General features: G+C 45.6%; 1 protein-coding gene and 1 pseudogene across 7 annotated transcripts in view; both read right to left on the minus strand.

Moving 5' to 3' along the window:
- The window catches only part of MECR (mitochondrial trans-2-enoyl-CoA reductase), a 39353-nt gene extending 24753 nt beyond the window's left edge, over positions 1-14600 (minus strand). For 5 of the 7 annotated variants that reach the window (XR_010321355.1, XR_002787050.2, XM_003415274.4 and 2 more), the window contains exons 1-3: positions 14387-14600; positions 1243-1340; positions 482-613 (exon numbers count right to left, since the gene is read on the minus strand). Coding sequence is in view for 5 of the 7 variants with exons in the window: in XM_003415274.4 (XP_003415322.1) it covers positions 482-613; positions 1243-1340; positions 14387-14562 (406 nt within the window). In the remaining 2 variants the exon portion in view is untranslated. Of the gene's footprint in view, positions 1-481; positions 614-1242; positions 1341-3895; positions 5423-7352; positions 7461-14386 lie in introns of those variants that run through there. The other 2 variants (XM_023554440.2, XM_023554439.2) reach the window with 2 other exon arrangements.
- LOC100661450 (large ribosomal subunit protein eL21-like) lies at positions 8433-9472 on the minus strand (annotated as a pseudogene).

Here is a 14600-nt window from a genome sequence, read left to right on the forward strand (position 1 = left end):
AACAAAATCCATCCACCAAGGTCCATCCTGATGAAACCTCTTCCAGGAAGTCTTGTCTGATCCCTCCCCGTGGCTGTCGCTCACACATATACACGTGCACACAGAGTAGCAAGAAGTGCCCCCTTTTTTCCCGTGAACTCATACCACTCCCTTTATTGAGGTTCAGAGAGTTCTTTAATCAGATTTTAACCTCCTGGAGGGTAGGGCCATCTGATCTGTATTCCCCATTGTACCTTACAGCAGATACAGAGGATTACAGCTCCAAACAACAAAGGCTCAGGGAAAGGGCAGATGCATCACCTGCAGAGCAAAAGAAATGGAGAATTTCTGCTCTCTCCTTGTTCAGTTCCCATCCCTACTGGAGGCAGGTACATGGGTTTAATAATAAACTCTGCATTGCTTAGTTACACTGAGCCAGTGAGTGAACATTCACACTGTGGGTGAACAACAGGAAAGACTGCTGACACCTGGAGAAACTTACCCAAGCCGGGATTTGCTGGAATCACCCAGTCTCCTGGCTTCACCCCAGTCACATTGCTGCCTACTGCTATCACCTGTCCAACGCCTTCATTCCCTCCAACAGCAGGCAGTTCGGGAAGGAGGCCATAGTTTCCTAAGAGAGAAGGGCACAGAGGGACATCCTACTAAGTTTGGACAGAGAAAGAGCATGGACTTTGGAGTCAGACAGACTGAAGCCTGATCTGGGCTCTGCTTCTGGATAGCTGTGTGACTAGCTTCTCTGAGCTTTAGCTTCCACATCTGTCTCTAGTTGCAGTCGAGTCGATTCTAACTCATGGCCACTGCACTTCATATGGTTTTCAAAGCAGTGGCCTTTTGGAACAGATTGCCAGACCTTTCTTCTAAGGTACCTCTGGGTGGGTTCGAACCAACACTCTTGGTTAGTAGTTAAGTGCTTTAACCATTTACAACACCTGTTCAAAGGGGATAATACTGCTTAGTATCCATGGTTACGTGTGAGGCTTAGATAATATATGAAGCTAGCCCAGCATATCACAGGCACTTCACAACGGCTGGTTTACCCCCACCAAAATCCTAACTCAAAAAGCCTCACATTCCAGAAAAGGAAGGCCAGAGAGGGCTGACATAGTCTGCAGACGGCTCATCTGGAGAACAACTGCTGTTAATCACAGGAATTTCACACCTGTACCTGAGGAGGAATGAAAATGAGGGGGCAGCTAAGCAAGAAAGCCAATTAACATAAGCCACAGAAACCAAGGTTACCTTGGATCATATTTATGTCAGATGGATTGATGGGGGCCGCCAGCATCTTCACATGGACATCTGATCCGCCCACAGCAGCTAACTCCATGTTCTTCAGTCTAAGCACAAAGCCAAAGAGAGACGTTAATGTCACCCAGGCTAGACAGGGCGTCTTTCACTCAAATCATCTCCCCAAAGTAGGTCAAGCAACATTTTTGAGCTGCCATTGTGCGCCCAGGGTTCTGTTAGAAAAGAGGTGCTGTGAGGAACCAGCTCAGGATACAAGTTAACTCATCACCTGCAAGTGGATAATCCCTAGTGACCTCGCAGCCCCACTGCCCACTCTGGAACGGAAAATAGTTAAAACCTTTGCTGGCCTGGATTAGCCTTGTTTCTCAAAAATGCTTGATCATAAAAATCACAGAGAAGGGGTATCCCAAGTAATTCTTATGAACAACATATATGGGAAAACTGGGGCTAGCCCACTTTTTATTTTTTTGGTCCCAACACATATAGATAAGGGGAGACATTTCTGTCTGTTGCAGAGAGGGTGGAGGAAATGGAGAGATGGCCTCTGTAGTCTGGAAAGAACGCCCCGGGTGACTATGCATCACCCCTTGTAGTGATCTCCCTTCTGGGTGAGGATCCTGGTCTGTCTGGACAGAGAGCTAGGGGCCTTGTCACCTTGGGCAAGTTTCTTCCTTGCTCTGGGCCGTTTCTCCATTTGGCAAACAGCTGGGTGGGGTGGTTGTGGTTTGGACTTGATCACTTCTGAGAGCCTCTCCCATTTCGAGTCTTTGTGTTAATTCCCTTTGCCTCTTGGTGGGTCCTAGACACCACAGTACCAATATAATGTCTTCATCCCAATGGAAATTTGGTTAATGGGTAAAACCTTTGAGGGATGCTCACAGTGACCATGTCCATGTATTACTTTTGTAATTAAAAAAAAAAAAAAAAATTTTTTTTTTTTCTTAAAAAGGGGACCTACCAAACAGGCAGTACTGATCAGTGAACTAGATTTGTGGGCCCCTTGACTTTTTAATTACCAGAGATTTATTTCTTTCACCACACCCTTAAGACTGTTTGTAATGCTTTCCTCTGTTCAAATGTATTTCTTAAGCAGTAATTCCCTTCATTTTTATTTAACAAAGACACATATAACTGCCAACCAGAGGTCGCTGGCATGAGACGACAGCGTCACTGTACTAAGCTGATGTAATCCCACCTGCTTCCCACAAAAAATCCTACCCCTTAATTATACCTGAGGTTTGATCTTGGGGTAAAAATGCTATTTTCAAGAAATGCTTTGTATTCATAGTAATGACAATGGCAGGCATTTATTAGGTGCTTGCTATGCACCAGGTTCGCTGCTAAGGGCTTTAAATATATGACCTGACTTAAGATGCCAAGCTCCTGTGAGGAAAGTATTGATATTCCCATTCTATCAAGTAGGAATGTGAGGCTCCCAGAGATGATGAAACTCACCCAGGGTAAGATACCAGGTAAGAGGTGGGGTTTAGCTAATTCCAAAGCTAGTGCTTTTTACCATTCTGTACATCAGCACCCTGAAATTAGTTTGGGGACTCCCCTGACTGCCTACTAGGACCCCCGAGGGCCTGGGGACCCCAAGATGAGAATCCCTGTACTGGCTCATGACCAAAGTAACAGAGGCCATGCCTTGCCATGATCGAAAATAAAAACAAACTCTCTACAGAAAATGACTAACTAGGAATGAGTTGCTGACCAGGGGCAGAGAGAAGAAAGCTTTTTAAAGTATAAAGGAATGTACGTGTTTATACACAGACCAGAGGGAGTCCTTGTAATAATAACTACTGTTTGTCAAGTGCTTACCAGTTAGGTACCATGCCAAGTACTGTACATGCCAGCTTCCATTTAACCTTCAGGTACTATTATTTTAATTCTACAGCTGAGAAATGAAGGCACAAAAGAGGTAAATAGCTGGCTCAAGGTCACCACAAGTAGTAAGTGGATGACTTGATTGAACTCTGGCAGTGCAACACTAGAGGAGCCAACTGGTGAGGGGCTGGCCCCAGAGCAAGCACAGGCCAGTGGAATGAAAATCCACCTGGACTCATGTTCAGGGTTGATACTCTATTATTCTAATTCCATAGTTGACAAATGAAGGCACACAAGAGGTAAATAATTGGCTCAAGGTCACCAAAAGTAGCAAGTGGATGATCTGACTGAACCCTGGCAATGCAATGCTAGAGAAGCCAGCTGGTGAGGGGCTGGGCCCAGACCAAGCAGAGGGCAGTGGGATGAACACCCACCTGGTCTAGTGTTTGGGGTTGATCCTTGCTGTATCTGCCTTACGGGGAGCCAACAATCTCCATGCCCCCCCCCACCAAGCAGATAAGCAGGGAGGCATCAGCCAGGGTGGTGCTGGTGCTATTTCTGTGAACGTAGGCACAAGCCTGCATTCCAAAGGAAAAGCCTGCTCAGAGCAAATGGATTTTGAACTAGCTGCCCCTTTATATTATCCATACTGCTTCTCTCCTGTATTTTGACAGATAATCAGTTTTTCTATAAGCTGACAAAGTCCATGCTCTCAAGCAGCTTAAAGACATTTTTTCTACATATTTTCTGCACATTCTTCCTCAGCCCAGAATTCCTTTTCCCACAGTTTCTCTACCCACTGAGCAATTCAACTCACCCTTTAAGACCCAGCTCAAATTTTACTTCCCTAAGATGCCTTTTGACCCTCTTTCTGGCCCTGAAAAAAAAAAAAAAATGACTTGCTCCATCCTTGGTGCTCCTGTTATACTCTGTCAGTAGGGGCGAGGGTACTGTTTAAGACCATCCTACATGAGTTTATTGCTTTTTTGTTTACAAAGTCTTTTTTTTTTTCCCAATTGATCATGACAAAGCATAGGTTCACAATCTCTTTTCCAAATTTTTTGGGACCAGACATGTTCCAGGGCTCAGAACCATGTTTTATATGCACCCCAGTGGATGCTGGAGCAGCACCCTGTAATCACACACACTGCAGTTTCTGCAGCAAAATGTATGAAGTCGCACTAAGTGGGATGAATAACGACCCTTTTAAAGACCTCATGTCAGACCAGGTTTTCCCTCCAAACGAGCTAGGAAAAACTGTCAGTTTGCAGAGCTTTGTGACTTTTGGAATTGCACACAGAAATATGCATCTAGATCCAGGTCTTTCAGACTCCAAGCTCAGTGCTTTTTACTCACCACCTAATCAGTTTTTCTTTTTCACTGTTGTAAAAATACATATTAAAAAACCCAGTGGCTATCAAGTTGATTCCAACTCACGGCGACCGTGTGTGTGTCAGAGTAGAACTAAGCTCCATAGGGTTTTCAATAACTGATTTTTTCGGAAGTAGATCACTAGGCCTTTCTTCTGAGGTGCCTCTGGGTGGACTCAAACTGCCAACCTTTTCAGTTAGCAGCCGAGCACATTAACTGTTTGCAAAGCTCAGGGACTCAAAATTATACACAACAAATGCTATTTCAAAAAGCTCTGTACATGTAGAATTCAGTGACATTAATTACGTTCATCACATTGTGCAACCATCGCTATTACCCATTTCTGTATTTTTCCATCACCCTTCACAGAAGCTCAGTGATTCTTGAGCAACGACTTTCCTTTTCCCCTCCCTCCCCCACCGGAAATCACTAATAAACTTTGGTCTCTACGCATTTGTCTATTCTAGGTATTTCAAATAAGTGGGATCATACAGTATGTCCTTTTGTGACTGACCTTATCTCATCCAGCATAATATTTTCAAGGTTCGTTCAGGCTGACTTACCTCCTAGTCAGTATGTGTGTGTCTCTCCATGTCAGACTGGGAGCTCACGGAGGGCAGAAAACTTTCAGTCTTCCTTAACTCAGTGTTTAGCACAGGGCCTCAGACCAAGACAATGCTCAATAATGCTTCCTAAGGACATTATTAATTTTTCTCTCTGGTGAGAAAATGTGGCATAAAATTGACAGCTGTTTAGGGAACCAAGGGAGTGGTTGTTTCGAACCAAGGGCACTTGGCTATTGAGGCTTGTACTGATTATCCCTGGTTCTGGGCTATTTAGGAAAATATCCCTGAAGGATGGGCACAAATAAAAATGGAGATTATCCTTATGAGAGTTCAATCTAAGCAAAGACTCATGGTTCTTTTCCTCACAGGAAAGTGTACATCAATTTTTCAATAAGATTACACTTATTAAAAATCTAGATGTCCACAGTCAAGAAGGGAAAAAAAGGTAGATAGTGTATCAGAAAGAACCTGAATTTGATACAGGCAATACTGGGTTTGAATCCTGCTGTGGCCATTTACCATGTAGATGAGCCTCAGAATACCCATCTGTAATATGGGGATAACATCAGAATTCAGCTCACAGGAGTCAATGAGTTAATGCACACAAAGCATTTACTACAGTACCCAACACACAGTAGATACTGAAGAAATGACAGCTGTTATCAGTGGTAGGAATATCAAGGAAACCCCTGAAACTATCAGCTGTCTGTACCTCTGAATCACTGAAAGAAGACAGTAACTGTTTGGAAAATTCAAATAAATTTAATTCAACAAATTATTAAATTTGTCCTACTAAGAGCAGGTGCTGTGTCAAGGGGTTTAAAGAATTAAATAAACGCCCTGCGGGGAACTTGGTTACATGAGAACGTGAGAGCCCACATATGGAGACACTGTGAGAAGGGCTCCAACTGAAGCAGGCTCCCAGGGCTAAAGCCGACTGAGAGTTGCAGGGGGAAAACAGTTTCTGGAAGAAGGGATACCTTAGTTGTGGCGTGACGGATAAATAGGAGTTTATTGCATAGACTGAGCGGGGGAAGGTACTCCTGCCAGAAGGAATGACAAATCATCTGACTGGCCAGTAGGCCAGGTAAGAGCTGTGGAAATAGAGAGGATTCAATAACCTGGCATCTCTTAAATAAGAAGTGACATTGATGTTACCTGGAGACCAACTGTGTGTTGGGGGGGTGGGGTAGGGAGTGGGAAGTCTTCGATGGCTCCTAGCTTCTGGCTTGGGTAACTGGACATTGATAGGGAGGAAGGAAGAACGGATTTGCAGTGGAGAGGGAGGTGATATACTTGAAGTTCTAAGCAGGTGGCTGGCAGTACAGATACAGAGCAGAGGGCACTCTGGACATAAAGACTTTGAGTCAGTTGTGTGCAGGTGGAGTCTAAGATAGTGAATACACTTATTCTGGGTGATTTGGCTTGACAAGTGAAAACACTAATGTTGATGCGTTACTAAACTCCAGGCATTGCGCTCAGCATTTACATACACGTCATTTTATCCTGAAAACACCCAGGTGGAGAGCATTATTGCTCCCAATTTACACGCGAGGAAACCATGGCTTAGAGAAGTAACTTGCCCAAGGTCAAACTTAGTAAGTGGTAAAATTTGATCTTAGACCCCAAAGTTCATCATATCAAACACTATACCAGGATCCTCTAAACCATGTTTGTGGGATTCTAGTTCTGGGACATATTATGAGGTATTTTCTGGGGTTCAGTATGTTTGGGAAATGCTGAACTCCCTTTATAAGACTCAGATTGCACATTAGAATTCATAAAGGCTCTGAGAAATTAAGAAACCCATTTGACTTTGTGTAACCTAGACCTTTCCTGATGTAACCCGGACTGGGAACACTATTTTCACGGCCACAAAATAATAGCCTGCAGAACGGCATTCCCTCAAACACCATTGGGCTATAATCTCCTCCTAGTTCTCCTCAGTCTTCCAGGAGCCTAGCTCAGTGCAAGCAGAGATTCACACAGTGGGAGGGAAGGAGAGTGAGGCAGGCACAAGTCTAGGAGATGGAAAACCGAAGCCGCAAACACAGGTGGGTGATGGCAGAGGGCAGGCATGACACACGCTGCATGCCCGGGAGGAGGGGTGTTGGTCCAGCCGTGTCTCACCAGGGAGACCAGCCCCAGCCTGCCCCAAGGAATGCCATCAATATCAAAGACACCGCGTTTCCTGCAGACAGTTCTGACAGCGTCGTCAAGGATACCACTCTGCTGAGACAGGAAGGAAGCTGGAGGTTAAGTCTGAATTCCAAGAGTTGGACCTCTGGTGTAATGTTAGCAATTTCTTCCCTATTCCTTTTTTTTTTTTAAACTCACCAAAGGAACAGGTAGCTGTGTCTTGGGAGTGCAAATAAAGCACCCGAGCACAGCCCAGCTAGGTCTCAAGTCGTTTCCCTAGCACTGTTCTCGGCTTCTCCGATGAGGGCAATGGCGCCACGCAACCCAGTGGGATGCCACTGCCTTCAGTCGACAGATCCCAGACTGGATAAGGTCACAAAGGCTTCTTTGCGGCTGAGGCTGTACACCTGTGATGCTGTGTAAAGTACAAGGGAGACAAAAGCAGGCAGAAGAAAGAGCCTTTTGAGGTGAAAAAAAAAGAGGCCAGTACCCTGGAGACTGGCTCAGTTATATTCGCCATGTAAAGTGTCATTTGCCAACTCTGCTAAGATATCTTTCCCGCTTTCTGCATTTAATTAGCAACTATTTGTACTTATCTTGCATCTTGCACTCACCTCAAACAGGTCAATATCATTTTGAACAGGAAGAGCAGGCAGGGAGAGTGTTACTGGACACAGATACTTTCTCATCTGCTCAGTACAGAGAGCCTAGAATGTGTGTTTCATCACGGGGCACCAGGGGAAAGGAAATCAACACCTTACATGGCTCTCCTCAGTCTGTCTGGAGTGATTTAGTGAAATGTCTGGTGAGCTGGGCAAACTGCTGCGGGATGTGAATAACAATTAATAAGCAGGGCACAACACGGCAATTGTGAGGGAATGAAGTACCTCAGCTCACTACCCAACAGAGGATGTTGGTGGCCTCAACTTCTGTGCTTCTCAGGGAGCCTGGGGCTCTCAGGAAGGGCTCTTTTTCCTAAGCAAAGTTCATCTGTCCCACATCAGTTGGTGTGCCAAGCATACCCATCCCCTCCGTGCACCTCCTGTGGTGTCCCCACCTTGAAGCAACTCCACCCTCCCACCATTCAGGACCCATTCTTTTGCTCTTCAGCACAATCGTTTTGAACTGAGGAAAATCAGAGACTTAGGGCAACTTCTGGAAGTCTCTACCAGAGGCTGGCAAAGAAACCCTCTTTAACTGAAATCTCTGAAACCTTGCAAGCTCCATAATATTCTACATCCATTGACATCTGGGAAACTCTGCTTGAAGGGAGTTGCAGTCTCCATTGCTTAGTTTGCTGAGGCCTAACTCTTCTTGTTGCTCCAGAGAGCAAGACTGGACCACCAGCAGGGGACAGTCCTTGCCGACAGTTGTCTCTGTCTCTTTGATACCTGCCAAAGATGACTATGCAGTCTCTGCCTCGCTGGAGGCTGGGGGGCTGCTGACTGTGTAACCAGCCAAGGGCAAAAGGGCCCTTGGTGAAATCCTGTGTCTAGGACTCCAGATTTCTAGCCATACTGTTGCTCCCTGGAGGCTGCTGGAGTAACCACTGGTTAGCACGCAAGATGATGCCTGCTTCAGTTTCACAGAACTGTACGAGCTGGGACCGGTCAAGGGGTTGCAGAGGATTCACGTCTCTTAACAACTCCCATGGCTGCAGCACCATGTTAAGAAGAATGCTGAGGCCTCATCTAGTCTCGGCAGGAAAGAGTGCTGTTTGGGGGGTAGGGGTAGGGGTAAAGAGGTGTGTAGGTTTTTTTTTTTTGGCATTGCAGGCATCTTTATTGTACACCTGTTAGGCCATGAATTCACAGGGAATAGGTTCCAGCAGCTCAGGCTCCTTTCCATTGGTTCTCACAAAGTGTGCCTCTTGGGGTGGAGCAGGCTGGCGTTTCAGTTGAACCCAGGTACCTTTCTCTTTGGCTTCCTTCTTTTTCTGATCATTTTCCTTCACGCGTTTCAAGAAGCTATCTCGGCTCTTAGAGTGCTAAATGTGCTCAACACGCACGTTAATTCTCTTAGCAAGAATCTTGCCCTTAACTTGTTTATTCACAATAATGCCAACAGCATGCTGGGTAACATTGTAGACTCTCCCAGTTTTGCCATGGTAACATTTGTGGGGCATTCCTTTTTGAACAGTGCCCGTTCCCTTGATGTCTACAATATCACCCTTCTCGTAGATTCGCATGTATGTGGCCAAAGGAACAACGCCATGTTTTCTAAAAGGCCTAGAGAACATATAGCGGGTGCCTCTTCTCTTTCCCTGTGTGTTTGTCATTTTGGTAAATTACTGCAAGATGGCAGCTCTGGCCGAAAGGCGGAGTGTAGGTTTTGAGGTGTACAGAAATGGAAGGTCTATCACTGGCACAGAAGATGGGTAACAGTATGCCTGCTCGTATTTACCACTACTGACCTTGGTCAATCCCTTTATCAAAGACCACCTGAAGAATAGAAACTGGGGTGATTTCCTTACTCTAAATAGTGGCAGAGCTGAGAGTGGAACCCAGGTCACCCAGCTCCCAGGTCAATGCTCTTGCAGGTGGCCCAAATGAAACATCCTGAGCCACAAATCTAACCATGTGTCATCTTTGCTCCTCTCTCTCTAAAAAGAAAACACCTCCCACCCACGCAAAGTGGGAAAGGCCTGGAACCCTACCAGAGAGCTGCAGCGGCTGCTACGAGAGGGCCAGAGTGTAATAATAATTTGGAGTTGCACTGGGTGGCAGGATTCCTCCCAGGAGCTACAGACATAGGCGGGAAAAGCCCCTGCCTATTGTGCAATTCTGCTGAGGCGTGTCTGCCAAGTTTCACCCTCAGAGGCAAGAATGAGGAAACTAAGACAAGCTTGGCCCCAAACTCCACTGTCTAGTGTTGAGGTCCAGACAGAAGGTTATGTCCAAGTGCTACAGGAAGTGCAATTCAGCTTGATTTTGAATTCTGTGATCTTGGGCACATCTCCCCCAAGCCTCAGTTTCAACAGATACCTCCCTCACAGGGCTCTATATTGAGGGCCCTATGCTTTCACTAAATACAATTAATCAGACACATTGTGTTCTCTCACCTCTGGGTCTTTACACAGGAGGCTCTGGCTCTTCTGCTTGGATACTTCTACACTTCCCTTCCTCATGCACCACCCACTCATCTCCTGGGGGACCCAACTTAGACATTTTGTCTTCAGAGAAGCCAGTGAGGGGGTTACCACATTTTTACGCAAATAATGCACATGTTCTGATTTTTTGCCAACCAGACGTCTCCCAGTGAGGTTTTTTTTTTTTACAGCAACAGGTAAAAAAATGAGCATACCTCGCAGGGGGAGGGCAGGGTTGGCAAAAAAAAAAAAAAAAAAAAGTAGAATGTGCACATTATTTGTGTAAATATATGGTAGGTGGCCCTTTTCTGTGCATCCATGGCACTGTGAACATATTCTGTCAGAGCACTTACCCTACTGGGCTATAGTTGCCATCTCCTGGACTAGACTGTAAGCTCCTTGAAGGCAAAGATCATGTATTATTCATCTCTGCCTCCTCAATGCCTAGCACCTAGGGGGCCTTCAAGGAATAAATGCTGGCTACCTTAATAAACCAATGAATCCTGTTCCCTCTCCTTTCATTCTTGTCCAGAATAAAGAGCTGCAAGAGACTTAAAAATACACCAAAATTCCAATTTTCAACACAGCACCAAACCAGAATGCTAATTTTTTTTCAAAGTACAATAATTCTATCTTCAAAACCAAGTCACCTGCATGAAATTTTGGTTTTAAACACTGACACCCACTGTGAAAACAGGAAACTCCCGTGGAAAACAGTGCCTTGCAGTGAGAACTCATGACCTGTTCCCCCAAATTCCACCTAGCCTGAGACAGAACGGGGACGTGGCCATGGGCTTCACAGCTTAGCTTCAGGAACTCATTCTGTATTAGCAGCAGGCAAGTGAGAAAGCCACGATGATCAGGAAGCTGACTTAAGAAAGTTCCAGGATCCTGAAAACAGGAGGAGATGGAGGAGGGCATTTCTACTGTCTTCCCCAGGATCGCGCTGCCCTTCCTATGAAGAGTAGAGACGTGGGGTCACCAGAATGACCTATAATTTCCCCTTCACTCTTGACCCAGTTTATTACCAATTTTATACCCCATCTCATTCTCAAAAAAGATTTGAGATGGTTGTTATTGTTTCTTCAGGTCTATGTCTGTATCAAGGAATTTAAATAAAGAAAGGATATCCTAGCTGTATCATCTTGGGCAAATGATTCTAACCTTCTTGAGCCTGTTCCCTTATCTGTAAAATGGGGATAACAATGATCAAATGGGCTTATTGTGGTTTTCAAATGCCATAGTAAATGTAGAAAATTTAGCTCAATGCCTGCCACATAGTAGCTGTACAATAAATGAGAGCTGTTTTACCACAATACCTGAGAATGGCAAAGTCACAAGATGGAACTTCCAGGAACAAGGAAAGAGGAGGCTATCGAATTTCCGAGAACTAGCTGATAAAGAAAATCCAGAACTCTACACAAAGGACAATGGCCATAAGGATGCCTGAAATTTCCATGTTGTAACTCCCCCATGCTTGTCATTTTCTTCTGCAGTCTTACTTTACTTACATTAGCAGTTAAATCCTTTAAATGAAAAGGCCTGAGCGCTCAGGGGAACTCATTTTGTGGGGGAAGGGAGAGAAATTCAAAGAGAGGAGAAAACAGTAGAGGAAAAAAATAGCTGGAATGTTTAGCGGCTGACAGGAATGAAGAGAGGGACATTCAAAATGTAGACACAAGAACAGGAGATACCCGAGGGCCTTACTTTGAGGAGTTCCATAGCCCTCAGACCTGGTTGACCACAACTCATTCTTCCCAGAGCTCTGGCCCACAGTGCAGTATCACAAACCACACTGGTTTCGGGAATGCTATGCTTGGATACTGGGTAGTTCTATGACCCTAACTGGCGTAACCTGATCTAGGCACCCAGTCACCGGGATGTGTAAGGGGCATTTGATTCTTTCCGTAACAGTGTGGTTACCCTTGATCTCATAAGACATGACTACAAAAGAATCCCAGCCTCTGGCCTCAGTCCATACACAGACAAGTCACCAGAATCTGGGTGAGAAGGGGAGTGTTCCTTTTGAAGCAGAGGGACAATTACTGCTTGCCTGATAATCTGTACCACAGGGCAGTGGTTCTAAACCCTGGTCTGGGCATCAGTCACCCGGAGAGCTTTAAAAAACACAGATGCTCAGGGACCACCCTAGACCCACTAAGCACCCCAGTGGTGGGCCTGGGAGCATGTAGTTTCTAAAAGCTCCAGACAACTGAGACGTGAAGCCAAGGTTGAACACAATGCTTCAGGGAAGCGTCATGGTTTGAACTTCTGGGAAATTACCTATGGTTCCACACTAAAACACAAGAGAATCTGCCTCTGTGTGGCTGCATCTGCCACCAGACCAGTTTCTTCCAGCTTCCTTTGCTCTCTAGGATGAAAGGATCCCTGGGCTCTGTCAGGCAAACATCTTCCCTCTCCTGCCTAACCCCCCAGGCTGTTCTCCAGAGTCCCTGAACATCTAAGATGCCCTCCTCCTCATCACACATCGCTCTCCCCCCCTTTTTTTTAAACAAATGAGCAGCATAATAAGAATTCAGTACAAGGTGCACTTCTTACTGATACTAGATTCAAATTTAACTAACACTTTTGGAGCCCCTGTTCTGTGGCAGGTCCTGCATTAGACACATAAATTATAAGCCTATGAGGGAGTCACTAAACTGTTGCCCCATTTGAGTACGTTTCTGGAAATGGAGGAGTGCTCACCAGAGCTTTACCAGCTCATTATAGCAGAGTCCTCCAAGAGATGTCTTCCAGACATGGTGATTCATTACCTCCGATCAACATACAATTTGGGGTTTATTGGCTGATGTGTCTTCTCAGTATTATTTCCAATTGCTCTAACGGTGCATGGGCTAGGCTGAGTGCATGACCTTGAATCTATCTGAGGCTTATCCCGTTCAGCTGTCAAAATACGTAGCCTGGATTTTAACCATTAAGATAATTCCATGTTTGTCTATCCTTTGGAAAACAATCAAACTATTTGCTGGGAATCAAAGCAGAGTTGTAAACGAGGGACTGCAGGAAAGCACATACTTTTTGGTGGGGTGCCTTAGATTGATTTCAGGTGATTAGCACTATGAGCTATGCCTGTATTGCCTCCATTTTTTTTAAAAAATGATGAAACTGAGGCTAAGAGAATCTAAGTAACTTGCCATACACACACAGCTAGGACAGGGGATGGCAAAGATTTGACCCCAGTTCTTCTGATTTCCAGACCAGTGCTTTTGCTTTAGCTCCACTCCAGTAGCCTCATTCTTTGAATGCCTAAAGCTATTTACGTGCAGATTTATAATGGTTGACAACTCACATACTGTTTTTATCAACATTTAAAATTCATGGATTAAGATCCAAAAGAATCTGAGAAGGAGGACCTAATCATAACGGAGGGCTCAGAGAGGCTGAGTGACTGGTCTGAGATCATGTAGCTTCTAAGACACTGAGTCTATATTTGACCTTAGGTTGGTATGGCTCCAAATCTGCAGCTCTTTTTACTAAGTCAATGCAGTGGAGAGGACACTACATGCGTTCCTTGGCCATATCACCTTAGACAAGTCATTTGCCCTCTATAAAATGGAAACTGATCTCTGACACACTTTCCTGAGAGGTGAGGTCCAAATGAAATAATGGACTTAAAAACATCCTGAAACCCCCCTCCACGGATGCATGGAATTATAAAAACCAAAAGATAATAGAGGGTAAGAATTCAGGTAGGTCAGTCAATCAGACCTGGGTTTAAATGCCGACTTTGTCACTTACTGGCTGTGTGACCTTGGGCAAGTGACTTCACCTCTCTTATGCCTCAGCTTTCTCATCTGCAAAATGGGGACAAAGCAAGTACCCATCCTCAAATGAGAGCACCTACTTAAACAAGGGATTGCTTGACACACGGTACGCGATCAATACATGTCAGTCATTATTACTTAGATTATTTCCGTTATAATTGTACCCCTCGGGTCTCCAGCTATTTCGAGGCACGGACTTTTTGAGCTACCAAACGCTCCCTGGGCTTCAGTTTCGGTCTTGCTATTTTCTGCCCCCTTCTCGGACCCTGTCCCTCGCTTCCTAGCCCCGCTTCTCCTCAGCTGTCTCAAACCACACCAGGAACCCCGGTCTCTTCCCCCGTCTCGGCGCCACCTCTTACTCGACGACCTTGGCTGGGTCCCCGTGATGCCCATAGACCAGCGCCCGGACCCGGGGGGGGTCGGCAGATGCGGAGTAGGAGGCGGCAGCCGGCCCCCGACATCCCGAAGCAGGACACAGCCCCTTCCGCGGCCCGGCCAGGGCTCGCAACCGGAACACCGCTCCGCAGACCCACATGCTCGGTTCAGCAAACAGAGTCCGGCGCACCCCGGTAC

Source organism: Loxodonta africana, chromosome 3 (genome assembly GCF_030014295.1).
Source record: "Loxodonta africana isolate mLoxAfr1 chromosome 3, mLoxAfr1.hap2, whole genome shotgun sequence".
Classification (NCBI taxonomy): domain Eukaryota; kingdom Metazoa; phylum Chordata; class Mammalia; order Proboscidea; family Elephantidae; genus Loxodonta; species Loxodonta africana.